Here is a 24,449-nt window from a genome sequence, read left to right on the forward strand (position 1 = left end):
AATGTATCAAAACTTGTCATGGATTTAAAAATACCGCTAAACTGTCTTATATATGTTTCACATTCACATTTTGGAAATAAATCTTCATGAAAAAAGGCCCTAAATCAATATGTGATGGTATAATACGGCAAGGCATAATGCAAAGTGCTTCAAAATCAATTCGAAATATTCAAACAACGCATACAGTATAATTATATAGTCATTTCAACAAGTTTAGTTTGTTTATAGTCCATTTAATTCAATCAGTAATCGTTAGCAATGTTTAATATATCATCATATATTTACAAATGATTTATTGAATTATTGTGTAATTGAATAAAAGTTTAAAAGAAACAAATTACAAATTATTATAATCATATATCTATACCTTTAAAAATATTATAATAATCTGTTTGTTTTATTAATACCAGATCAAGTGATTTCCTTTAATTATTTACTGCATCAATAAAGTTTAAGTTTATTTGTTTTAAACAATGCATCAGAGACTAAACGAGCATGGCATAAAATTCGTAATCTTGCAGCTACTTCGACCGTACTTGGAGAAACTACCAGAAATCGGTAATAAACAAACTTCTTTAAGAAACTGCAAGATTACGTTAACCATGCGACTCTCAAGGACATGTTTATTCTTCTTCTTCATAGGGAGTTCTTTATTTTCTTTTACTTACCATTTCTTTACGAACTTTCTTCTTTGCGATGCAACTTCTTGGTATGATGTCTCTTCTTGCTCTTCTTGTGATGGAGTTTGCTTTTCCCTTCAGCTTTTCCACGATTCTTTTTTTTATCATGTTGTGCTTTCCCATGTTTCCCATGCCTTTGAGCGTCTTCCTGTTTCGGGTGTGCTTTCTTTGGTTTCTTTCCAAAATTCTTACGATGTTTTTTATCCTTGTGTAAGATGCCCTTTTTCGCATGGTTCTTTTTGTGTTTGGGTTTCACCACTTTGTGCTTGGCCTCGCTCGTGGATTCCACGACGTGTTTTCGTTTTGGTCTCGCGACTTTGTGTTTGGTAAACACCTTTGCCGTGTCGATCTGAGGAAAGGTTCCAGATTTAAGTTTAACTTGAACCTGTCAAAGATATAAAGAGAGTGTTACAAGTAATCATCAACTACGGTTAAAATACAAGACAATGATTAGCTTTAAAAGGAATACGAAAGGGACAATCGCCTCCCTCGAGTTTCCTTCAGCGGTAAAGCAAAACCAATGGATGATTACCCGCGCTGAATATCTAGAAGGAAAAGTGCCAGGCACTTTCATCTGGAAAGACATAAGTTGAAACTGATTTCCTGGAAAGACAGTTTACCTCCTTCAAGATATCTGCTTTAAATTGTTTAGTCGTCGGTGCATCTTTGACCGCTTCCAACTCTTGTCTCACCAAATCGTTGTAACTATATGCAGGTACTCCAACCGGGCTTTCTCCCTTAGGCAAAGAATCAGGCTGGGATTTCGCTGCGGGTATGGACTGGTCTTCGGCAAGTTTCTCTTGTTTTCCTTCAATCAAGTTTGGTTTTAACGGGAGATTCTCTTGTGCAGGATTTTTCTTGTCTTTATTATTCAAGTTTTTCACGGCAATGTTTTGTTGTTGTGTGCCCTTTGAATTTTGCTGTTCGACAGGTTGTTGGATCATTTGTTGGGAGTTTTCGTATGCTAGATCCTTTTCAGTGTTGGCTTGTTGAGTTGCGGAGGTCTGTGCAGGTGCCTGAGTACTTGCCTGATTGATAGGTTGGGCATTTTGTGCAGGTGCTGCTGCGGGTCGGGGTGCTTTGTCAGAGTTTTGTTCTTTTTGGATATTCGCGGATTGGGATGGTTTGTCGGATGTAGATGCCTTTGCGGGTTTCTTGTCACCTGTTTTTTGCTGTTGGTTTGCAGCTTTCTGGTCTTGTTCGGCTTGTTTTTGACTGGCGACTTGGGTGGCAACCAACGTAGCAGCTTGTGTTGCAGCTTGTGTAGCTGCCTGAGTTGCCGCCTGGGTTGCTGCCTGAGTTGCAGCCTGAGCGGCAGCCTGTGTCGCAGCCTGCGCTTGGGCGGCTGCCTGGTTAGCTGCCTGGGTTGCAGCCTGTGTCACCTGATAGGACGCCTGAGTTGCAGCGTTCGCTGCTGCTTGGGTTGCCGCCTGAGATGCTGCCTGAGATGCTGCCTGAGCGGCACTGTCAACAGGTAGTGCTGGTTGAGATTGCTGCTTTGGTGAGCCAGCGTTATTTGTAGCTGGACGAGTGTCGCCTTGTGCTGCTCCTTTTCCGGGAAGTTTCCATGGCAACTTCGAGGCAGCAAGTTTAGCGGGGGCACCACTGACCTTCTTTTGGTCAGCAGCTACCTTCTTCTTGTTAACTTTCTTTTTTATTGGTGGCGGAGGTGTTGGTGGGGGAGTGGGACGGAAATGAAGAAGTGCGTCAAGCTTATCGTCAACCTTCTTATCTTGAGGAGTCAAATTAAACGGATGATCGACGAAGACAAGGCCTGCTTTTACTTTCTTGGTATCTAAAACAGATAGAAATTTTAGATCACTATGGACGTGAAGAAGAGAGGACTCAGAGAAGCTTTGCATTTATGCGGTTCTTTAAAAATTGTATCCAGGACACCGGAGGAATTTGGAACATAAGTGCTGCCAAACAGAGCCCAAGAAAACCGTATTAATTCTTGTGTATCTAGAGTTGATGTACAGCAACATACCATAACAAGCATCGCATTTTCTTAGACAGTTGAGATGCATCCATTTATCGTAAGCGCACGCTTCCGTAGGATAGGCTTTGCAGTGGTTGTGATCAACACACCATTCTACAAGTTAAAAAACCAAATAATTATCGGTGCAATTATCGACTGTGATATCATTCATAACGCTGCCTTGTGCTTGAGATCAAGCTCAGTCGTTATATTTTACCTGGATAATCAGCCGCGACTGGTTTAAATCTTCCGTACATGGGTTCAGGGAAAGGCTCTAGAAGACAAAATGAAAACAAAAACTCACGATGGCTGTTTGGTATTCTACATCTTACTTATTCTGTACCGGATCAGAACTAAACTGTGTTTAAGAATACTGAATGTATATGCACTTACGATGGTCACAATAGTGACAAAGTTTTGGGCAATTGTTTCGTATCCATTCGTGATGGTAACAATGATAGTAACGGTATTGGAGGCAAGGTAAAAAGTCAATACATGGCTCTAAAAAGAGAGAAGCATTTCGGGTCAGTAATTATAACAAATATTGGCTGTTGTAGTTCCAGAGTTGCTAGGAGTTTCGCTAATAGATTGATACGATAGGAAGAAGTTTTGAAATTGGTGGCTAACGTGGAGAACACTAAGATGTTATGAAGTTGTTTAAAAATATGCTAGACAGCGAACGACGCATGGAATTAAAGTTAAGTACATCTATAACGGTCACTATAACTGAACGTAGGTCTTCCTCTCGTCTCATAATTCATCTGTGAATCAAGACACCAGCTAAATAAAAGGATGGATATTAAAAAACTTACGCGGTGGAAGAGGAGACTCGGCGTAAGTTAAACCTTTCTTATGAGCCTTTAGGTGCAACTGATGCCCGTGTTTCAAACGTAATTTATGTTGTTGGTGGTGCCGACCGTGATGAAACTTTCTCAAGACGTGATGCTTAGTGGCATGAGCCTTTCCATGGGGAGTCCGTTTTGCTTTTCCCATGATGCAAAGGAGAATGGGATTTTTTGTGATGACGATCTGCGATGGAAATGAGGATAAATTGATTTGACCATATACTTGTTGCCGAAAATCGTTTATGTGAACAAACGTTTTGGTGACAGGAAATGGAATTAGCCAAGGGATAATTGGGGTAGACCAAACTATTTCATCAAAGAATACTCACGTTTAGAGTTCACGATACAAAATATCGTAGCCAAAAAGAGGAGACTAATAAATAGCCTTGCTGAGCAAACCATTTCCCCCTCTTTATCTGTTTCTTTAAAATACAAAAATCATTGTTACGCAATACATTTCTGCCTAACTTTAAAGAGTTCGTAAAAATTGACACAATAGGATGGATTATTAAATAATGCGGACTTAAGTTAAAACTCTAAAATACTAAAAGACAAAACGTTATACTGGTTGCTTATCTTTTGTTTATAAAAAATAAAAACACAACTATTCCCCTAAACGATTCAACTATTCCCCCTAAACAAAATTCAAAGCAATGGTTGTAACATTTAATACGACTTAATCATACCTTGGTTGGGATGAAAATTCCTGTGTGCGAAAAAGGTTGCTAGAAATTTGAAATAAAATCAATGAATAAATCTTTTTATTTGCTCCTCGCCTGTCTGAAGTAGTTTCCAAATTAAGATTTATTTACATTAAATCCACACGCCACTTGCTGGTAGAACTAAAACAATATTGTTCTCCAACAGGGTGCGAGGAACAGCCTTAAAACGGACAGTTCTATTCTTTTAGCTGTAAATTTGATTAGTGTGATAACATGTATAGAAATTACAGGATTTTGCTGTCATTATTGGTATAAGAAAAGTAATTAAGTACCAGAATAAAAAATGCGTTCGAGCATGGGTGTATGTTAATAATTTATGTGAACAGGTATCGCAAGGCTTAAGGGCTTAACTACATTTGTGTTTGTATTTATTAATCTGCGGATTAGGATTAAGTGATTAAGATTAAGATTGAGTAATGTGTTTTAGAGTCGTCCCCAGTGGTTTAGTCTCATCTCAATAGATTACAATCTTGAATTCTTGAACTTGAATTTTAGTTATGTTCCAAATTGCCCCGGTTAACAATCTGTTGTCTGTTGTAAATAATTCATAACAATGTTTAGATTTTCATAGTTTTATTCTTAACTATTGATTTATAGCTACTAAGTTATTATACTCTTGATTTATAAGACTCGACTTTAAAAGCTGCAAAACTAAGATAATTTATTTTAAATACTTAATTTTGTACTAAAGTTTCTTCAATATCATATATGCCCTCGGTTTATAAAATTATAAAACCTATTTTATAAAAAAAAACTTTGTGAGAGATTTCATATTTTAGAGTTCAACTTCGCTACAACTGTAAGTGTTGAAGAATGGCAAGTCTTAAATCATATGGCAGTTTTTTCATCCCCTAATAGGGCATTTTACATCACGTACTGGCAGGCTGGGTATTCGCGTACTGTGCCGTACTTGCGTCGGGGTTGATCTCGTATGATGTTTGATTTTCTATCCCGTTTGGTACAGTATTGTCTGTTGTATCCTTTGCAGTACTCTGTTGTCCATAGCTATTACTATATGCACTTACACCTGGCGAGCTATTAGCATCGCCGTAATACTGACTTGACGCCGGAGTATTTGACCCAGCAGCATTCGATGCTACGGGATTAGCCTCAGCAGGACTCGGTGCTGGGGAACTAGGCGCTACGGGATTAGAATCTTGGGGATTAGTCTCAGCGATACTCGGTGCTGGGGAACTAGGCGCTACGGGATTAGAATCTCGGGGATTAGTCTCAGCGGTACTCGGTGCTGGGGAACTAGGTGCTACGGGATTAGAATCTGCAGGACTAGCCTCAGCGGTACTCGGTGCTGGGGAACTAGGTGCTACGGGATTAGAATCTCGGGGATTAGTCTCAGCGGTACTTGGTGCTGGAGAACTAGGCGCTACGGGATTAGAATATGCAGGACTAGCTTCAGCGATACTCGGTGCTGGGGAACTAGGTGCTACGGGATTAGAATCTGCGGGATTAGTCGCAGAAGTACTTGATTCCGGGGTACTAGATGCTACGGGATTTGACTCTTTGGCATAACTATCTCCATAAGCTGATGACGTCGTTTGTTGATAAGCGTTTGATGGATTTCCACCACTACTCGTGACTTGTGATGCGCTGGAAGATGACGTTGTCGCTGGTGACGTAACTGGTGGCGTTGAATTGCCTTGAAAAGCATAACTGGGTGTTTTCAGTTGTGAAGGATCAGCACCGGCATTTCTGTAGTATTCATCTTGTGCAGAGGGATCATTTTGATAAACACTATTGACATCAGCCCCAGAGGTATTCTTGTATGCATTGTCAGAATAAGCGGAGGGAGAATCACTTGCTTTTAGTTGATCTAGATCTTTCTGGGACAAAGGGTGTGTGAACGTCTTTGAGAGCTTCGGTTGCTTGGTTGTTTGTAGAGTTGCGCCATTTTCGAGCACCAGAGAGTTGTGCTGCTAGGACCAGAGCAGTTTTCTCATCAGAATCAGCCTGCTTCACGTGTTTCTTTTCAGTTTCTGATTTTGCTTGGGAAAAAAGAATTATTATTATTAATGGACCTAGCTATACGTCCCGTGATGAACAATATCAAAACTTACCAACACAATTCCCCCATAACCCATCACGGTCATAGTTTCTTGTTATTGAACACCACGGTTCTTGTGCGTCAGCAGTTGTACAAGTAAAGTAATCAATTCCACGATAGTTAAACGGAAAGACACAGCACAAGTTTTCCGCATTGCCGCCAGTTGTGTCCACACCACATCTAGTTTCTGAAAAAAAATATATATCTTTGTTTTACTGAAAGACCAACAAGTAGCTCTAACCAGGAGCCTACGCAAGTACCTACCATTATCTGAGTTGGGAAGACACTCAGGACAGCATTTCCAACGGCGTTTTATCGGTTTATCGCAGTTCAAATCCGGGCATTCCAGTTTTGAGCATTTGATAATACCATTATTACAGTGACATTTAGGTACGCATGGTCCTGGTGACCACGTCTCACCGCTCTGATGAATCACTCCACTGTACTCGCAATCTGGAGAGGTTACAATAAATATACTTTTAAAATGCTCAAATCCACTACAAAATCAAGATAATCTTTCTATTCTGAGCGACTTTCATGCCTTACGTTTTGGGCCAGACGTCTCTTCGCTTGGAGCGCTTGAAAGAGATATTTCATCTTCTGTTGAAAATACAAAAAGACACTTAAACCACTGATGCACAAACAAACATGTAATTACACTGAAGACGATTTGGGAAAGATAATACAACTCTTCCCACCTGGAGGAGTACACAGTCCGCATAGTTTCTTGCAATGCCGTTTCATCCACACTTGATTACACATATTTGGATTATAATTTTCGCACATGGACAAATCTCCACAGGCCGAGTCTAAAGAATAAACAGGTCGTGTGTTGATCATTTACACTTAAATACCAATCCTGGATTTTGTTGACGTTCATGACATCAAATTACCTGGAGAAACGACTGATCTACTTTTCTTCAAACATGAAACTGAGTTTTGATTCCCCTTTTAACTTCGATTAAACTGTTTTTATGAGGGAAATATCCAGAACAACCAAGTAAATAATCTCCCAAAACGAATTCTTACGAGTTTAAAAATGCTCTACCTAAGCTCCCAATAGGTTCTTGATTTACACAAATTAATTAACACTTGCTGTTGCTTTTTAAAATATTATATTTTGGTCATGAAAAGATACTTGTTGCACATTTACTTTTTATCTAAAACTCATTTCTAAGGCTTTTTTTCCAGGCGTTCTTTGGAAAATTCTTTGTACAAAAATAACAGTATTTGCAATGTTCTCTGTCACCGTAAAACCGAGTCAACATGTACCTTTTCGCACAAAAATAGCGTCTGTATTTTACAGTATTTAAGAATCTCAGAAGTTCTCAGAAATGTTCAGTCCACTGTGTGTGAGTGGCAAGTTCTTATAGTATTGAATTCTTGGAAATTGTGTCCACATGTCGTCCCCAGTTTTACGGTGCGCGAACATGGCGACGCTGTACGGTCTTTAACCTTGACCTTGGTACTGACCTTGGGACTGATCCTGACCTTGGTTCTGACCTTGGGACTGATCTTGTCCCTGGTACTGACCTTGGCTCTGATCCTGTCCTTGGTACTGACCTTGGTACTGATCTTGACTTTGAGCTTGGTACTGACCTTGAGATTGATCTTGACTTTGTGTCTGATCTTGACTTTGGGACTGCTCTTGACCTTGACCCTGATATTGACCTTGCGGCTGACCCTGACCTCTATCCTGATTTTGACCATTAGCTTGATCTTGACCATTCAAAGCCTCTTGATCAAGATGACCGCCCTTGACTTCCACTTTAGGTGAACTGATCGTACTAGATTCGCTCTTTGGCACAATCACTTGTATTCTCTCATCCGTTGGTTTGGAAACAACTTGTTTCAAAAGTACCAACGGTTTACGCTCTCCCTTTCCGCCATCTGGAGGCATGATAGCTATTTCTTGCTCAATAGGCACACCCTTGACTTTGGGTGCAATCTGAACCTGATATTTGACAATAGCAGGCTTATGAATGATCTTGGGCAACTCTAAGTAAGTTGTCGCATGATTTCCATTCACTGTGGTTTCTTTGTTCACTGTAGCCGATTTCGACTTGTCGTCGGGCTTACTGCTGTCCGCTACGTTTGCAGTCCCAGAGGTCGAGAGGTAGACTGGTGACGAGGGGTTTCCCTGAGAAGAGTCAGACGCCGTTTTAGATATCACCTTATCTACTTTGTATTGCGAATTATCAGATGAAGAAGCTGATTGTGGATTGCTCTGAGCTTCGTTGTAGGGTTTTGGTGGGTTGACATACTCGTTGTTTCCTTTATTTTGGTTGTAATCATTTGACTGGCCACCTTGGGTAGCTTGTGAAGATAGCTGAGTTTCGCTCTGGGATTGGGTTGAGCTTTGAGAGGCTTGAGGCTGGTTTGGGGCGGTGGATGGATCTTGATTTTGAGGAGCTTGAGCTTGAGTCTGTGTTGAGCTTGTATCGGCGGTCGATTGTGTTGAGGTCTGTGATGCAGTGTTCTGAGGTGATGTTGAGTCTTGGGTCTGGGTTGCGGGGTTCTGAGGTGATGTCGAGTCTTGTGTCTGGGTTGCGGGGCTCTGGGGTGTTGTTGAGTCTTGTGTCTGGGTTGCGGGGTTCTGAGATGATGTTGAGTCTTGTGTCTGGGTTGCGGGGTTCTGAGGTGATGTTGCGTCTTGTGTCTGGGTTGCGGGGTTCTGGGGTGATGTTGAGTCTTGTGTCTGGGTTGCGGGGTTCTGGGGTGATGTTGAGTCTTGTGTCTGGGTTGCGGGGTTCTGAGGTGATGTCGAGTCTTGTGTCTGAGTTGCGGGTTTCTGAGGTGATGTTGAGTCTTGCGTTTGACTTGTTGAGGTTTTGGACTGGGTATCTTGACCTTGGGGAGTATTTGGACTCTGTGAGGCAGCATATGGCGAACTAGTTGTCGCTTTCTGAGACGAGCTTTGATCACCCTGCGTTTGCGAACTTTGATCTTGAGTACTAGTGTCCGTCGCGGCCTGCTGAGCAGACGTTTGACCGCTCTGAGTCTGAGCTTGTGTATTTTGAGCCTGGGCTGTTTCTGCTTGACGGTCAGCTGTTTGACTTGCATAAGGTGATTGTGTTGTCGGTTTCTGACTTGTGTTTTGATCAGCCTGGGTCTGAGTTTGTTTACTCTGATCCTGTGGTGTTTCTGTGGGTCGGTCTGCAGTTTGTGCTGCATAGGGAGAGGCTGTTGTTGTCTCGCGAGCAGGCGAGTTTTGATCAGCAGCTGGGTTCTGATAGCTCGCTATTGACTCCTGAGAGGCAGGATTTGACGTAGTGGACTCCGCTGGCTTAGACCACGTCGTCGCGTATGATGGATTCTCGCTATAGGAAGTGGCTTGTGTGGATGTATAGGGTTCTGAGGAACTCTCGGGGTAACCATAGTGCACCCCTTGCCGTCTGTTGGCTTTGTCCAAAGATGGTCGTGGAAATCCTGCAACAGATTGAATGGATCAATTAAGTTTTGAAAAGATTTGACTCATTAACAAATGATAGATGACAATACACATTTCGTTTAAACGTGTTTCGTCCAGAATTTTATAACATTTAATAGGAAATAACTTTCTTTAACTCAGCTAAACTCCACCTATATTCCATCTGAATATTTTTTTGAAGAAAACATTCCTCTGAAAACAGACGGTTGTTGCAGTACAATCTTGCAAAATGTGAATATGTGTTGCTCTTTATTCTTTCGCAATAGATTTTACGTTACCTTGTGATAGGGAAAGAATAGTGAGAATGAACAAGCAGGTAAAATTATTCATTTTGGAGGATAAAATCCAGTGCTGCAAATGGAAGATAAAGATTGATTTCAAATCAAGAAAAATTCAGGTATATAAATCCCTTGAACTTCGAGCCATAGTTTACAAATGAATTAATATCACTGATAGTGAATGCTATGGTTCTCAAATTATTCATTACGAAAGTTCCGAAAGAGTCGATAGAATATTCACAGAGATTTGCTATGTATGTATTTTAATTCTTTTTCTAAATAATTAATTTGTTTCGTATTGATTTCCTGAATGAAAAAATCTTGAGAGAAAAAATCTTGAGAGCTTAGCTGCATTGGATTTATGTATGGGGTATATCTTATCTTACATATACGAGTATAGATATGTAGCATTTACTTATTCACAGTATATATATATGCGAATAAAATAAACATCTATGTGTATCTGATGTTTAATATACATCAGTCCTGCGTGTGTATATAGATATACGAAAACTAATTATAAAATTAACTTGAGTTAACTTTAATCAAAAGATACTAGGACTATTACATAATCTTTGTTTATCCGTCATTTATGTAAAACAGCCGAGTGATTTTACTGGAAAATTGAATCAAAACTTGGCGGAAAAAGTTGCAGAAGCAAATTGTACAAACTCATTGAACCGCATTTATGAGGAAGATGTTGAATATCATATATATGTAAAAATCACACGCTACGCGCTCATGTAAAACAGAGCGACGTTTGTTGTCTTATAACTCCATTGATTTCACCAGCAGGTCCATTGGCCACTTTGTTCAAACTACTAAAACAACAATTGTTTAAAAAACTTACATTTTGTCCGGAATTTCGCGATAAAACTGTTTTTCCAAACGTTATTTTCCGTCCGTTCGTAAAGGCAGCCGAAGAAAAGCCTCCTCTATTGTCTGAAAAGTAGAAATCAAAGAGGTTTCCACGTTTTCGAAACGGGTAGATACAAGCCTAGGACAATGGGATGAGGCGACACGTACCTGTAGGTCGAAATATCAACAATTGTTCAAAGAAAATAAAACATCAGTTCGCATCACACGCATTCCAGAGATGAATTTAAGAAACTCAGTCATATCAATAAGACGAAATCGCGCAGCAAAAATGATCGCGAAGATATTTGGAAGCAACAACTTTGTACCAGAAATTTAATCTAGTGAAACATTTTTTTCAATCAAATCTTTATTTAACTGCTCTGTCTAACTGCACGATTATACATTTTGTTTATACTGTGTGCCTAAAAATACGATTGTGTTTACAATATACACATATATATATCCTCAAAAAGACATCAATAAACAGATATATGCATGCTTTTAAATATACGATATGCACATTTCAAATAGCTAAAGGTCTGCCAAATATAAAGAAACTTCTAACCTCGCTATGAGACAAACAAGCAAAAATATTTTTTAAAAGAAGTTGAGATCTCGACTGCATGCACGCTTATGGTGATTTGTGACCAAAGTCAAAGAAACATTTAGAATGTGAATGATTACATCATAAACTTTTAGTATTTATATGATTACACGGATAATAAACTTTAAATGTAAATTTAATACAGTTAACCAGTACGCAAGCGAGGTCGCGATTTTTAACCACAGTTTGTTTAGCCTGAATAAATGGATATTTCAAGAATCAAAATATTTTTTAAATGTATAATCATTAAATATCTTTACTTTATACAACCGATTTGAATAAATATTTTATGCTATACCAAAATACTGCTATGTCATATTTTTCCTTATACCACAGACACTTTAATCGAGTTTTTTTTGCCATTTGTATAGTTTTAAAATAACTTAAAGTTTTGTCATATACAGTTTCATCATTTTTCTGTCTTTCGAGGTTGCTCTTAATTCAAAATACTTACACTCAAATATATATATAACAAATTCTGAGCCATTCATACTGGTACTCCAAACGTCAATTACAATATATACATTCTTTTAACATGCACTCGCGTCTTAACTTAATTTAAATAAATATATATGTATACTGGATATGTGTATTTACATACGGTTTGAACCACGATATCTTAAGCAGAATTCTCACACAACCATATATATAGTTACCACTGTCGAAGAGACGTAACCAACTCCATCGTCAATAAATCTCCGATGTCCAAAGGTACATTGTCTTTATACCTAATTTAGAGAAAACATTTTTCAAAATAATTTCCAGAAAATGTGGGGCTTACGATGGTCGCGGTTGATCTACTGGACCGTGCGGTTTAAGTGACCTATTGAGCTATATTCCAACTAATTTCTTTTACAATAACTGCATCAGTATATGTTGGTATACCTATCTTCCATACGATGGCTTGCGATATTTTGTTTCCAGTCTCTTTCCAGGCGCATCTTCCTCAGCATTTCTTTGTTTTCTTTTGCGGTAATGGCGGAAATACGTCTGAATCACAGCAGCTGCATGCCGACTTCTCTTGAATTGTTCATGCTCTTTATGAGCGCGATAGCTGTTCTGGATTAAGACTGCTGCTTTTGTAATTCGTCTATACAGCGCAAACTATACAATAAAGACCAAAAAGCTTTATCACGTTTGGTAGAAAAAGGAGAAGATATTCTAAACGAAAACCTTTTCAAAATTATTTATAATATAAGCCTGTATATACATATCAGATATCATGCAAGAGTACAATACTTGATTTATGATTTCTAACCTGTTTATACCGACGATAGTAGCTCTGAATAAGTACTGCTGCTTTCAATTCGTCGAAGTGTTGTTTTTTGCGGATCTAAAGTTTAAAAATTCCCATTTTTTAATTTACTATCGATTAAATCTATTTTGCAAAATTTAAAAATGTACATGCATACGTATAGCACAATGAAAATTGATTTTGTGCAAGCACCTTAAATTGTCTATATGCGTTTTGGATGATTCTTGCGGCTTGTAGAAGCTCTTGTTGTTCAATGTCTAGGAAAGATTTCGAGGAGAAACGAGGTTAACGAAGACGTAGATTCGTTTTTCTTCAACTTTTAAATGTTACATTACGATCAAATGTAAAGTTTCAGGACGAATTGTTCAGCGTGGTACGTGCTGGGAAAATATCTAAAACACACCCTTACCTGTTAGAGTCAATTCGGAAAAATCTCTTTCCAAGAATTGACGTGGTTTACTCAGGAATTCCTCAAACTCAGACGTATCTGTTCCTGCAGATTGAGGCGAGTTTCGAACGGCAGGAGAACTTGGAGAATGCGATGCTGGAGTGCATATTGGTGAGGAGTCTATGGAAAGCGTGTCATAATGAGGTGTCCTGGGTCCAAATTCTGGTTCTGACTTCATCAAGTTATCTGAAGGTCTATCGTCAGTTTGTATGTCAGAGAAGCCAGTGAAGTTCAGTGCAAATGGAGCAGAGTTACTTGGAGTCTGGAGAGGAGACCTTGCCCTTTCTTCAGCCTGTTGTATCAGCGCTCGAATCTCAACCAAGACCTTTCCAAGAGTGTTGGGTCGATCTAAGTTAAAATGAGCAATCAAATTTAGCTACCCAAACCTCACAATTGTCACCATTCGAATAAACACGACAAAAAACACCGAAAATAAAGAATCGAACCTTCTGACATCACAACGGCCGTATCAAAATCTGGTGGAGGTTCCGTTACTCCATCAACTCTCTCCCAAGCCAAGGAATCCGCTGACATTGGGGATTGAGGAGCCTGTTCGTTGGATGAAACTGAGAGGTATGCACAAGAACTGCTTGGTGATTGTGGCGAGCTTTCCATTACCATAGAACTACAAGACAACACATGTCACAATCGCAAATGTCTTTGACAAAAATAGATAAAAGACAAAAATACATCGAAAGGTTAAGAGTTTGCATACGATTTAGTCTATCAAAGATTAAAACTGGCTCTGTTGTAAACAGTTCCAGTTGAGAGGTGGACTTTTATTCACGTATACATTTTTATAAAATGCCTTTTAAAAAAAAGCGAACTTACTACATGTCTTCTCCACATATAAACTCGTCCATTTCACGTACCAGAGACACGTGACCCATTTCCTGCGCTAATGCCTTCGCTGATCGTCCGCTTTGGTCACATTCGCGGTATGAAGATGGTTGCCATGCCAACAACGTCATCGCTGCGTCATGATGCCCGCGATAGCAAGCCCACATCAACGGCGTGCATCCGAAGGAGTCTTTAGCATGCGGAGACCATTCTGGTTTACTGACCTTGGTCATTTGTGTTGCGTCTTCGGCACCTTCGCCTCCCGTCCTCATAGTCTGCAACTTTTCCATACACGCGTGTTTTTTAAGCAAGCGTACGAGTTTGGTAAGGCCAAGGCCTGCCGCAAGATGAAGCAGAGTGAGACCTTTAGGCCCGGTTTCTGGTATTGTCGAAAGGCAGATCCTCTCAAGAAGGACTTCGCAAATTCTTACTATTCTGTCTTCGAATGTACCCACTTCACCTTCACCTTCAACAGTTCGTCTTTCAGCTTCATTATTCCCAAACGATTGAGCAATCCCTAATACACTTTCAAGTCTTTCGATTCTCTCAAGAATCAACTTCTTCAGGTCTTCATCTCTCGGGCTCAGCCAATCAGAGACAGAGTTGGTGGCATTTTCCCGCGTCTTGTACTCAAACACACAAGCATTGCTGATAATGAATCCATTCCATGCGATTTGGAGGGAAACCAGGCCAGGATCGTGAGGTGGACAAAAGCATCTTAAAACGCCAGGCTGAATCAAAGTTGCGGCTACTGAACAGCCATCAAAAAGGGAGGAGTAGGAGCCATTTTGACGTGACCAGTCACCTAAGATTAGAATCTTTGTTTTTCCATCGCAATACGACCACTCTGGTGAAAACTCTGTTATGATATTTTCTGAAATATGACTTGTAGTTTGAGGATTGCTTTGGGTTAACGTGTCCGAAGGTTGAGATAACCCACCTTCCATTCTTCCATCTGATGACGACACTCGAGAACCACTCAGAAAAGTATCTTTTTTCTGAACACCGAACATGCTTGTGGCACCTGCTGCAGACTCACTCATAGGACATAAACCCACATTTTGGAAACCTCCGTTGGTTTCCGCACTGAACAAGCTCTCATTAGAAACCTCATTTTGAGATATTCCTGCCATTGACTCATTTGATTGAAACATACCATCTTGGGGAACACTTTTCAGACTGGAAACTTCTCCATTTGTTCCACAAACGCTAACACTATTCGCAGCTGACTGACTTACATCAAACTCGGGTAGGCTCATCTGGGTGATTCCTTCATGAAAAAGAGTCCTGTCGACCTCTGGGCAACTCATATGAGATACACCAGTTTCAACCAGACTCTCATCAGGCACCCCAATCTGAAGCACTTGTCCCCTTAACGTTTGGTTCCTGGAAGGACAATGGTGACCTCCAGGCAATAAGTCGTCAATAGATGCTTTAGCATACAATAAAGATGGAGTAAGGTTATCTAAAGTATGACAATCTGTGGATATCATTTCAGTTGGACTACTTAATGTCCGGCCCATTCTGGTTGGAATGCCACCACTTGATGTAATGGATTGATGAACGAAGTTTCCATACTCCGGACAGCTTGATAACCCAACTTGATTTGATGTGCATGGAGTAGTTTGTTCACTATAATTGCTTTGAACTGTCGCCTTTTGAAGTTCTCCAGCAGTCAAGGGAGATAAAGATGTTGACAGAATATCAGAACTACCATTCGTTTGTAACTCTGATGGCAGGTCGTTCATATTAGGTAGATATTCTGGTAGATAATGCAACAAGTCATTGTCAAATAAACCAATATCAAACGTTTTTGATAAGTCGTTCTCCGATTGGCTATGAACTAGGTTCATCCCGTCATAATCCAACACTACGAGGTCGTTCTCCAACAATGCTTGTGACGTAACTGGAAGAGTAGCATAACCATGGCAACCATTCGATAACGTGTTGTTTGGCGTACTTGATGCTATTGCATAAGGATTCTGTTGGAGCAAGCCTTGACCAGGGTAGAGCTGATTGGCGCGATCATGTCCAGATATTAAATCTGTAGTTGCAATGCCTTGGGTACGTGTGCAATGTGAGGCTGCCGGGAAACTTTGTTGAGCACCATTTTGTACAATTTTGCTTGCTGATACTAAACATTCCCCATCACTTTCAGTTGATCTCTTCTGCACAAAGCAAGTTACTGGTTCATCAGCAATTTTAGGGCGCAAAGTAGAGCCACTGTTTCGATTGATAGTCACAGCAACATTTGTGCGGGATGAAATTGACGTCGTAGGGCATGTCGTGTAGCACTTGTTGCAATTGGTACATTTGTCTACACTGTTCGGTCCGTTGCCATTGATTTCTGATGGTTTCCGCTGCGTGGACGAAGCTGATGGTTTATTACTGCCTGATGCCCTTTTCTTATTGGCTCTTCCTTTCGTTTTAGGCTCCTTGTATCCCTTAACTTCCGACACAAGTTTTTTCACATCAACTGGAACGATCTAGAAGAAAAGATGCCAGTTTAAATCATCAACGTTTCTGCTATGGGAAATTCATTTGCGTGTAAGACAGAACAAACTTTGCTTTGGTGTCCTTCTTCTTTGTTCCCACTTACTAAAACAAAATTTAAATGTATTAACAGGAATTGACAGCTTACTTCTTTTGTGAACTAAAATGGACATGTTCACTCACAGATTGGTTGTAATTGGCAAAGTAACTCTTGTTCAGTAAGCGTTTTATATGGAAGCAATGATGTCACAAGATCATCAAATGTCGTTGTCCTGTCGGGGATGTTTAGGTAGTGGACAAGAACGATATCCGGATTCTAAAAGAAATCAAATCTTAATACTTCTACCAGCGTAGTACCATGTGTTCGGCACGTGGTACACGTGACAACGTACCGAGGTTATTGTAGACACGTGTCATGGCGTATGCATGGTCGCTTACGGAAGTTGCGTTATGTGTTATTACTCTATCTTGTTAAGCAAAGACGTACCTCTAACAACCAATAACACCTTCTATGAAATGTGGACACTAATGCTGAATGAACATAGGAGCAATATATACACTATAGAAAAAGATGCAAACTTCTTCATATATTATGCAAATTATTTTGTTTGCCTTCTCATTCTGCGAAAAAATTAACATTCTTACCTCAATCCCTCTGATCCTGAGACTGGAGTGATCAACTCTAGCGGAAGACTTGCTATTCTTTCTTGTCTTCCAAAAATATTTATCCAGATGGTAAGATCTTGTCTGGAAATTGGCCAATGAAAGTAAAGGTGTTTAGAGGAAAGTGATGCACAGGGAGATGGATGAAAGGAATGAAGTATATCTACCTTCGAGTTATTTCTGTTGTAAAGAAGAAGTGAACCATTTGGAGGCCTAGTAAAATAAAATACAGATCGTGATATTTTTCATTCAACATGAAAGGTTGGTGATAATACATGTGGTATCATGGTGCAGGTGAAGATATCATGATATCAATTACTTCAGTGGTGGAGGTGATGGTAATGGTAATCATAGTAAGGTGACAACAGTAGTGAAAAGAATAGTGATGACAATTGTTATAATATACATGGTGATGATCATGGTAGTAACAGCTTGTAGTAAAGAAGATGGTGATGATCATGACAATGGTGATAACACTAGCAATTATCATGGTAGTTGATGGTGATGAGCCGATAATCATAGTGGTAGCGATGATGGTCTAATTGCATGATAACATCATTTTACCTTATGTTGACTTCATTTGCTAACCAGTTTTTATGTTCCTCTAGACTTGTCAAAATTATAAACACTTCCTACAACCAAATACACCGTAATTTAAAATCATCATACCTTTCAATGATTTTACTTAGATCTATATACATTAACTAGACAAGTAAACTAACAGAATCTTACTCAGCCCACAAAATGCTTTTCAATACTTATTTAAAAGTAAATGCTATTGCAAGCTGGGGTTTTTCAATGAGCATGCTGCGTCTCTATACCGCAGGGCATTTTACCGCAGGGTATTTTTGAATTTAAGTACTGATATTAAAAGGTTATAAGCGAAAGCCACAATATCCCAGCGTCAGATAACATCTCAGGATATATACAGGTATACAGGATTCCTCATTTAAATGCTAATATGTGGAATACTTTCTCGCCATAAATAAGATACGTGTTGCTTATCTCCGGGACGAAACGTAAAAATATTACCCGCAAACGCGGTAGCATGTAATTAACGAACCGTAATTACACCTGTCATTGCTTGCTGTGAAACTATATTACAAATATCAAACGCTGTATATAGGTAGAAGTGAAAAATACGGGCCAAAATTAATTTCATAAACATTAAAAATGACGAACGTTAGACATCCCGTGTTCCGTTAAATTCGTTTACCGAATCTATCATGACATCTATCAGTACACGATCGCCCAAAATTAAACTTACTTGAGCATAAATTATCGAAAAATGATAAATGATTTGGACTAAATGACAAATCTTTATAAACAACTGTATTCAAACATGCTTGATGCTCTCAAACGGTTGAGTATCTGACAAAATATTAGATTTTTCAATGTAGACAATAAGTATTTCAGAAGCGGTTAAACTTTTAAAGTAATTGGTGCAGAAATATCATAAATTCATAAATTTTGCAAAGGAAATGGCGATGGTATGAATTTCAAAACATAGGTCACACTCGACTGTCATCGTGTTATTATCGTCTAATTTTTGTTTCTATGGCCGCGTGCATATGTAATCATGTCTATCGTATATCGAGGCTTAACTGCAGCATTTTAAAGAACTTTTAAAGCAAAGTAACTTGAGAAATTATAACTCAGACGACAACATCGGCACAAACATCACATTTCTAACTTCCTTCCCGCCTTACAGTAACATACCTCATTAGAATTCCACCGAAATCGGAATTCGGGAAGCCTGTCGATGGTCCCAAGGGAATTCAATGTCGCAGAGAAGCTGAATATCTTCGATTTTTGCTTGTTTTCTGATTCGTGTGTTCCATTTGAAGCCTGAACTTGCAGCATTCCAGAATTTCGGTTCACGTTCTGAAATCTCAAAGTCGAAGAAAACCCTGGTCTTCCCACGCTAACGAACTTGTGTGGCTTCCTAAAGCTAACGTGACATCGACCTTGTGGTCTCTCAATTTCGTATCATTCATGTTCAAACAGCATTTTTATCTTTCTCACATCTTGCTCTTCTTATGAATTGTTTATGGCTGACAACAACAAGATTCTTTCTTCAGACAAATTTACAAATTGAGCCCGCCCCCAATTACCAGCAGCCATGCGCACAAAAACATGCGCGTTTAGAGAATAATAAGAAAAAATTATATAAAAGAATATCGCAATATTTCGCGCGTTTAAATGCTTATAAACGATGGATTTATTTGCTGATCTCCCTCCCCCAGGTAAAAACGACTTCTTTATGTTCGTCAGGTGCTTTATGACGGCGGGAAAATGGCGTATTTTGGGGTTTTTAGAGCTCAAATAAAGATAATATCGCCGAACCATTTTTGTTATTTACCAACGCATAAAATTGCTGGATTATAATCTATAGAACATTTATAATCAAGCGATTGCTTCTGAATCCTGAGCATAACTATAGCATAACAGAACATACCTAAAATGGCTCAAATATCGAGTTGCGTTTCTCGCATTTCCAGATTCAGAGAATGGCTCTTCAACACAAGATGGTGGAGGGCTGTTTGGTGATCTTCCAGAACCAAAGCGAGAGAAACGAAAGCAGGAAAACGACGATGAAACTTCTGATAAGAAACGACGATTAGAAAATGATGGTATTTTATAAACATTGTTATCAGCTGATATGAAAAAGTAATGTGGTTGTAGGAATAATTGATATATGTTCGTAAATGGTGATTGATTGTTTGATAAATTTAATAAATGACAGTAATGGTCGTGATGATTGATGGTATTGTTGATTTAGTATTAGGAAGACGAATAATGGACGAATGTAGATGATTTTACCCTATAAAAGGAAATTACTTTGCACAACATAATATATCCCATATGACAGTCTTTACTTAACGAATTTTTCCAACTTTTTCTTTAACCAAGTCTTGTTCTGTAGTTAAATTTCTGCTGAAAGGTTTCGTTACTGAACGAATGGGAGAACGGGAAGATATGCAAGATGCTCATGTCGTAATGGATGACTTTGGACCGGAATTTAGCGATGATCACATTCCACATGACGTGTAATAAGAGCCACCTTAATTCTATTACCTTTCAATTAACTGAGTGTAATTTCCAATTCGGAAAACGTTGCTAGCATAACTACCAACCAAAAGCGTTAAATAAATATTTCATTACGACCCACTTAATTTGAAAATGTTTTTCAGCTCCAGACTGGCTTACTACGCCATATTTGACGGTCATGCTGGGGCAGAAGCTGCCAAGTTTGCTGCGAAGAATTTGCACAAGAATATTGTGAGAAAGTTTCCAAAAGGTTGACGATTGGGGATAACGACAAAAAAACATTTTTCACCAAAAAAGAGGTCCTGGAGGCCTTTATTCTACAATGACAGAGAAAATATTACATTTTCTATAAACATTTTAAAACTATGTAAATAATAGTTTAATGGTAGCTTTTTCTAGAATGCGAGTGAATTTGTTTTGTTTAACAGGCGAAGTTGTAAATAAAGATAAGGAAATCAAACGATGTTTAATCGACGCATATCGCAAGACGGATGAAGAATTCTTGCAGGAAGCAACCAAACAGTATGCTATAATAAAATTCAATCAATTTTAGCCTGTATAATAGCAATATAATACGAAAAATGGTGCATAATTTGTTTAGTAATCCGACATTAAAAGATGGTTCCACTGCTGTGTCAATTTTGGTCGTTAATGATGTCCTGTATGTTGCAAACCTCGGAGATAGCAAAGTAAGAGGTGCATGTGTCCGCTAGTACGTGGTGTAAGAAAATCGCAACGGAAGTCCCGTCATTTTCAACTGTTTCCAAAATCTAGGCACTACTCTGTCGGAGAAATGAAGATGGAAAATATAGCATTGTATCACTTACAAAAGATCATTCTCCAACTCAGGTAATCCCAAACAAAACCAGCTATATTTATATAAAACATTCACAAAACTGAAATATTGTTTTTCTTTATAGTACGAAGAAAGACTTCGAATACAAAAATCAGGAGGGAATGTCAGGTCAATAGACATTTACAAATTAAGTTCAACTATCCTTGAGATTAATTTTAGATTTCATATATTTTTAGAGAGGGCCGAGTTCTTGGTATTCTTGAAGTATCTCGTTCATTTGGCGATGGTCGTTTTAAAGGATGTGGTGTCATAGCTACCCCTGATGTGCTAAGATGTTCGCTCACTGATAAAGACAAGTATTGTTTATATGACACGATTAACCAGCTTTATTTGAATTAGTTTGTGTACTCCAAACACACTCTTGTGTAAACCTATTTTCTATTCTTGTTTCATTTAGATTTCTTTTACTAGCGTGTGATGGGCTGTGGAAAGGCTTTGAAGTGGACGAAGCTATAAAATATATAAACGATATTCTGGAGGTGTGAACAGGAATAATTTAGGTTACTTTTGTTGTGCTTTTGAAAGGCCTATTGTGTAATTTTTGTTGCCTTACAGGGAGAAACGGCTATTAAAAGTAATAAAGGTACTGACGAATCTGAGGACGAGAATGAACCGACGCTTTATGAAATAGCTTGCAGTAGTGTTGCCGGCGATGCGATTAGAAAAGGAAGTTCAGACAACGTCACGGTCATGTTGGTGGAGATCCAATCAGCGTAGCAGGAATCATGGAGCTGGCCAATCAGGATGTGAGAAAAGCAATAAAGGGAGTAAGGAGCAACAGATAAAGATCTGTGGAATTTAAAGCTAAACAAAAGAACTGAACAATAACAGCAGTGCGCATCCCAAGGTTTCCGATTTTTTTGCAAATTATGGCTACTACTGTTCTGTGCACATCTGATCCTCCAATGAAGTTATTTACAAAATAATTTCTGACAACGTAGTCGTAATACTTGACAAATTATAATAGATGTAATACTATGTATGTAGTTCATGTTCGTTTTCTGGTATTAACAATAAAACATCACAAACGTATTTCAAAATTTAATTCACATCTTTACAGTAGTTGTATTTAAAAATACAAGAACAACAACGCAGCATATTGACAGAATAACTGAGACTTTTTGGCGAAAGATAATTCTCTGAGACTCCGACCATAAAAAACAACAACACATATGGTTGTCTTTCGTTGGACCTATTTTCTGTCGTCGGCTTCTCACTTTCACAAGCAAGTAAAAGCTGTTGGACTCGGCATGATTATAACCATCAACGTTTTAAGCCTTCATCTGCATTTTCTCGATTTCCGCTTCCAGATCTGCGCATGCCCGTTCGATTTCGTAGTTCTTGCTCACAAGACCAATCCAACTAATTAAAAAAAATTAAATGTTTGATTTTAATTTAGGTATTTGATTTCATCAAAGATTTAGAGACAGAAAACAATCATAAAATAAAATATTCAAAAACCTTTGTTCTAAATTTCGCAAATCCTTTCCCGCAGTGGTCTTAAAACAAAAAAAGAGTTTTAAAAAGCAGTTCAAAAGCCAAAATTTCTTTTGTAAAAAATCTTGAAAAAACCAGCAACTTCAGCATACTTGTTCACTTTTTCGTTGCCAGTTGATTTGCTGGATTTCTTTCCTGAAATATTAAAATTGGATATGATGGATGGTATCTCTGTCTTTGGGATGAATTGCAGCCATAATGCACTGTTGTGATTTATGCAGTCAAAATATTCTCATAAAGAAGTCTTAAATGTACCTAATGTCTAATAACTTCTTCTGTTGTTCCTGCAGCATTGCCATTATAACATCATTGTGCATTCTCCATGCCTGACCACCATAAGTTGATAATAACTCCAGGTTACAGATCCTGTATATGGACCACAACCAAGGTCAGTAATGCAAGTCTTCCCAGAAGGTACAAAAGAGAATCCTATTATTTATCGAGTCAATACCTTGTTGCCTGATGCTCTAATTGTGCTGAAGAATTATTTACAGCCTCTTGCCAAGCTGTTAGGTCATTCTTCTGTGCAGTTGATGGAAGAGGAAGTTCATATCTGAATTTTTATATTCATAGAATAAAACTAGTAAATCACACTGCCTGGTAAGATCATTAAAATATTTTATCATGTGTTTTATATTTATTGTAATACTACCTTTTCATACTTAATAAATCCATCGGTTGTCGCTTACTTATTCTGTCAAACTCATTCTTCAGTATCGGTGTCTACATGCAAAAATGTCATTTTGTTTCAAATTAAATGCATGCACTTGCTAAAAAAATGCATTTTTGAATATTCTCATAAAAGGCAACGGATGACTTGTGACAATGGCCCTACAACCCACCAAAAATTTGTCATAGACAACAGGTGGTAGGTGTTCTAGATACTTCTTCGACCCTCTGTATCTTTTTGTTTCCTCATCTATCAACTGATTCACCTGAAAGGGACGCTTATGAATATTTATATGTTTATTGAATGTATTCCTCAGCATAATTTTGACAGCAATCACACCACACTTATGACTTAGGTATTCAATGAAATTCAACACAGTGAATTCCTTCTTTCTAACACGACATTTTCCTACCCATTAAGCACTCCGTAGATTAATACAGTTTATATGATACAGTACATGATACATAAAATAACATATATAAAATTGTAAAATATATTTATAACGAATGTTTTCTACATGCTAATTCGCTCAATTGAGCCAAACTATCAAAAGAGAACAAGTGTAATGCATTCCGCTTTTTACTCTAGATTTTAAAGGATCTAATCATACCATCTCTCGAACTTCGGGTTCCTCGTAGCCTTGGTCATAATAAGGTAAAGCATCAGGCGTCACTTCGTAACTTGCGGCCGCCATGTTGGAAAAAGAAAGAACTGAGCCCGCGTTGACACAAAGATTGAAGACGACACTTCATATAACAACACGTCATTCGTATTCTTGCATGGATGTGCACGTTGCCAGACAACTTGGCGCGTCGCCCGTCAATTTGGCGCGTTGCCAGACAACTTGGCGCGCCGCCCGTCAAGTTGGCGCGACGCCAGACATCTTGACGTTCTGCCAGACAACTCGCAGTCTATTGGATTTGGAAGCCCTTCAGATGCTTCGTTATGAGGCACTAAAGAACAAACGAAAGAAATCAATCCCGAAATAATATTCTAGTATTTCCAATGAATAGATGGACAACCGACAAAACAGTGAAACGTTTTATCCAAACGTTTTATACACAGGAATTCAATTTTAATCGATGACTTAGCTACCATTACGACATAAGTTTAAAACAGTAGTTCTACAGCTGCAAAAACACTGCAAACAACCAAGAATACATAACTTTTAATGAAGTAAACATAATCACAGTAAACCTGTGCGTGTTATTATCTCGAGTCA

The 24,449-nt window shown here is 38.7% G+C and overlaps 5 protein-coding genes across 7 annotated transcripts; 1 reads left to right on the plus strand and 4 right to left on the minus strand.

Moving 5' to 3' along the window:
- Positions 1-256: 256 nt before the first annotated feature.
- Positions 257-4,406, minus strand: LOC114518516 (nucleolar protein dao-5-like). 2 transcript variants are annotated; one of them, XM_028538536.1, is made up of 9 exons: positions 4,316-4,406; positions 4,190-4,228; positions 3,833-3,925; positions 3,471-3,687; positions 3,052-3,159; positions 2,876-2,932; positions 2,668-2,772; positions 1,301-2,475; positions 257-1,065 (listed from the first exon to the last, which is right to left on the minus strand). In XM_028538536.1, the coding sequence occupies exons 4-9, from the start codon at positions 3,649-3,651 to the stop codon at positions 676-678; spliced, it is 2,016 nt and encodes a 671-aa protein (XP_028394337.1). In that variant the 5' UTR covers positions 3,652-3,687; positions 3,833-3,925; positions 4,190-4,228; positions 4,316-4,406; the 3' UTR covers positions 257-675. The 2 variants fall into 2 exon arrangements, with proteins under 2 accessions (XP_028394337.1, XP_028394336.1); XM_028538535.1 differs by lacking the exon at positions 4,316-4,406 and having other exon boundaries at positions 4,190-4,300.
- A 1,539-nt stretch (positions 4,407-5,945) lies between these two features.
- Positions 5,946-10,993, minus strand: LOC114518511 (paternally-expressed gene 3 protein-like). The gene is made up of 8 exons (XM_028538529.1): positions 10,843-10,993; positions 9,993-10,065; positions 7,884-9,713; positions 6,983-7,093; positions 6,831-6,884; positions 6,549-6,737; positions 6,298-6,471; positions 5,946-6,225 (listed from the first exon to the last, which is right to left on the minus strand). Exons 2-8 carry the CDS (start codon positions 10,042-10,044, stop codon positions 6,035-6,037), a joined length of 2,601 nt encoding a protein of 866 aa, XP_028394330.1. The 5' UTR covers positions 10,045-10,065; positions 10,843-10,993; the 3' UTR covers positions 5,946-6,034.
- A 654-nt stretch (positions 10,994-11,647) lies between these two features.
- LOC114518507 (calmodulin-binding transcription activator 2-like) lies at positions 11,648-19,222 on the minus strand. The gene is made up of 14 exons (XM_028538520.1): positions 18,873-19,222; positions 17,718-17,785; positions 17,321-17,366; positions 17,136-17,237; positions 16,978-17,049; positions 16,674-16,806; positions 16,561-16,595; positions 13,989-16,483; positions 13,604-13,782; positions 13,119-13,505; positions 12,902-12,966; positions 12,713-12,787; positions 12,340-12,558; positions 11,648-12,182 (listed from the first exon to the last, which is right to left on the minus strand). The coding sequence occupies exons 1-13, from the start codon at positions 19,014-19,016 to the stop codon at positions 12,340-12,342; spliced, it is 4,020 nt and encodes a 1,339-aa protein (XP_028394321.1). The 5' UTR covers positions 19,017-19,222; the 3' UTR covers positions 11,648-12,182.
- A 73-nt stretch (positions 19,223-19,295) lies between these two features.
- LOC114518517 (integrin-linked kinase-associated serine/threonine phosphatase 2C-like) lies at positions 19,296-22,062 on the plus strand. Of its 2 annotated transcripts, XM_028538537.1 has the most exons (11): positions 19,296-19,399; positions 19,655-19,786; positions 20,080-20,203; positions 20,348-20,454; positions 20,633-20,726; positions 20,806-20,893; positions 20,979-21,053; positions 21,125-21,168; positions 21,237-21,356; positions 21,458-21,539; positions 21,616-22,062. In XM_028538537.1, the coding sequence occupies exons 1-11, from the start codon at positions 19,369-19,371 to the stop codon at positions 21,775-21,777; spliced, it is 1,059 nt and encodes a 352-aa protein (XP_028394338.1). In that variant the 5' UTR covers positions 19,296-19,368; the 3' UTR covers positions 21,778-22,062. The 2 variants fall into 2 exon arrangements, with proteins under 2 accessions (XP_028394338.1, XP_028394339.1); XM_028538538.1 differs by lacking the exon at positions 19,296-19,399 and having other exon boundaries at positions 19,695-19,823.
- A 26-nt stretch (positions 22,063-22,088) lies between these two features.
- Positions 22,089-23,930, minus strand: LOC114518521 (pre-mRNA-splicing factor SPF27-like). The gene is made up of 8 exons (XM_028538544.1): positions 23,838-23,930; positions 23,400-23,492; positions 23,210-23,280; positions 23,009-23,110; positions 22,813-22,923; positions 22,650-22,692; positions 22,522-22,559; positions 22,089-22,422 (listed from the first exon to the last, which is right to left on the minus strand). The coding sequence occupies exons 1-8, from the start codon at positions 23,919-23,921 to the stop codon at positions 22,332-22,334; spliced, it is 633 nt and encodes a 210-aa protein (XP_028394345.1). The 5' UTR covers positions 23,922-23,930; the 3' UTR covers positions 22,089-22,331.
- Positions 23,931-24,449: the final 519 nt, after the last annotated feature.

Source organism: Dendronephthya gigantea, unplaced genomic scaffold (assembly GCF_004324835.1).
Source record: "Dendronephthya gigantea isolate DGI-Jeju-01 unplaced genomic scaffold, DenGig_1.0 000010F, whole genome shotgun sequence".
Taxonomy (NCBI): domain Eukaryota; kingdom Metazoa; phylum Cnidaria; class Anthozoa; order Malacalcyonacea; family Nephtheidae; genus Dendronephthya; species Dendronephthya gigantea.

Bases quoted from the DNA above. Each gene is read 5' to 3' on its own strand.
- LOC114518507 (XM_028538520.1), bottom strand. From the start codon at position 19,016: ATGCTGCAAGTTCAGGCTTCAAATGGAACACACGAATCAGAAAACAAG. The intron at 16,807-16,977 runs GTACGTCTTTGC...GATTTCTTTTAG, and splicing joins GGTGTTATTGGTTGTTAGAG to AATCCGGATATCGTTCTTGT. The intron at 16,484-16,560 runs GTTTGTTCTGTC...CTTTTCTTCTAG, and splicing joins AAGAAGGACACCAAAGCAAA to ATCGTTCCAGTTGATGTGAA.
- LOC114518511 (XM_028538529.1), bottom strand. From the start codon at position 10,044: ATGAATAATTTTACCTGCTTGTTCATTCTCACTATTCTTTCCCTATCA. The intron at 6,738-6,830 runs GTAAGGCATGAA...TAACCTCTCCAG, and splicing joins AGAGACGTCTGGCCCAAAAC to ATTGCGAGTACAGTGGAGTG. The intron at 6,226-6,297 runs GTAAGTTTTGAT...TTTTTTCCCAAG, and splicing joins GTTATGGGGGAATTGTGTTG to CAAAATCAGAAACTGAAAAG.
- LOC114518521 (XM_028538544.1), bottom strand. From the start codon at position 23,921: ATGGCGGCCGCAAGTTACGAAGTGACGCCTGATGCTTTACCTTATTAT. The intron at 22,693-22,812 runs GTACATTTAAGA...TTAATATTTCAG, and splicing joins AAGAAGTTATTAGACATTAG to GAAAGAAATCCAGCAAATCA. The intron at 22,560-22,649 runs GTATGCTGAAGT...TTTTGTTTTAAG, and splicing joins GGCAACGAAAAAGTGAACAA to ACCACTGCGGGAAAGGATTT.
- LOC114518516 (XM_028538536.1), bottom strand. From the start codon at position 3,651: ATGGGAAAAGCAAAACGGACTCCCCATGGAAAGGCTCATGCCACTAAG. The intron at 2,933-3,051 runs GTAAGTGCATAT...TTTGTCTTCTAG, and splicing joins TTGTCACTATTGTGACCATC to AGCCTTTCCCTGAACCCATG. The intron at 2,773-2,875 runs GTAAAATATAAC...TTTAACTTGTAG, and splicing joins AGTCGCGGCTGATTATCCAG to AATGGTGTGTTGATCACAAC.
- LOC114518517 (XM_028538537.1), top strand. From the start codon at position 19,369: ATGGATTTATTTGCTGATCTCCCTCCCCCAG. The intron at 20,455-20,632 runs GTTGACGATTGG...TTTGTTTAACAG, and splicing joins TGTGAGAAAGTTTCCAAAAG to GCGAAGTTGTAAATAAAGAT. The intron at 20,727-20,805 runs GTATGCTATAAT...TAATTTGTTTAG, and splicing joins TTGCAGGAAGCAACCAAACA to TAATCCGACATTAAAAGATG.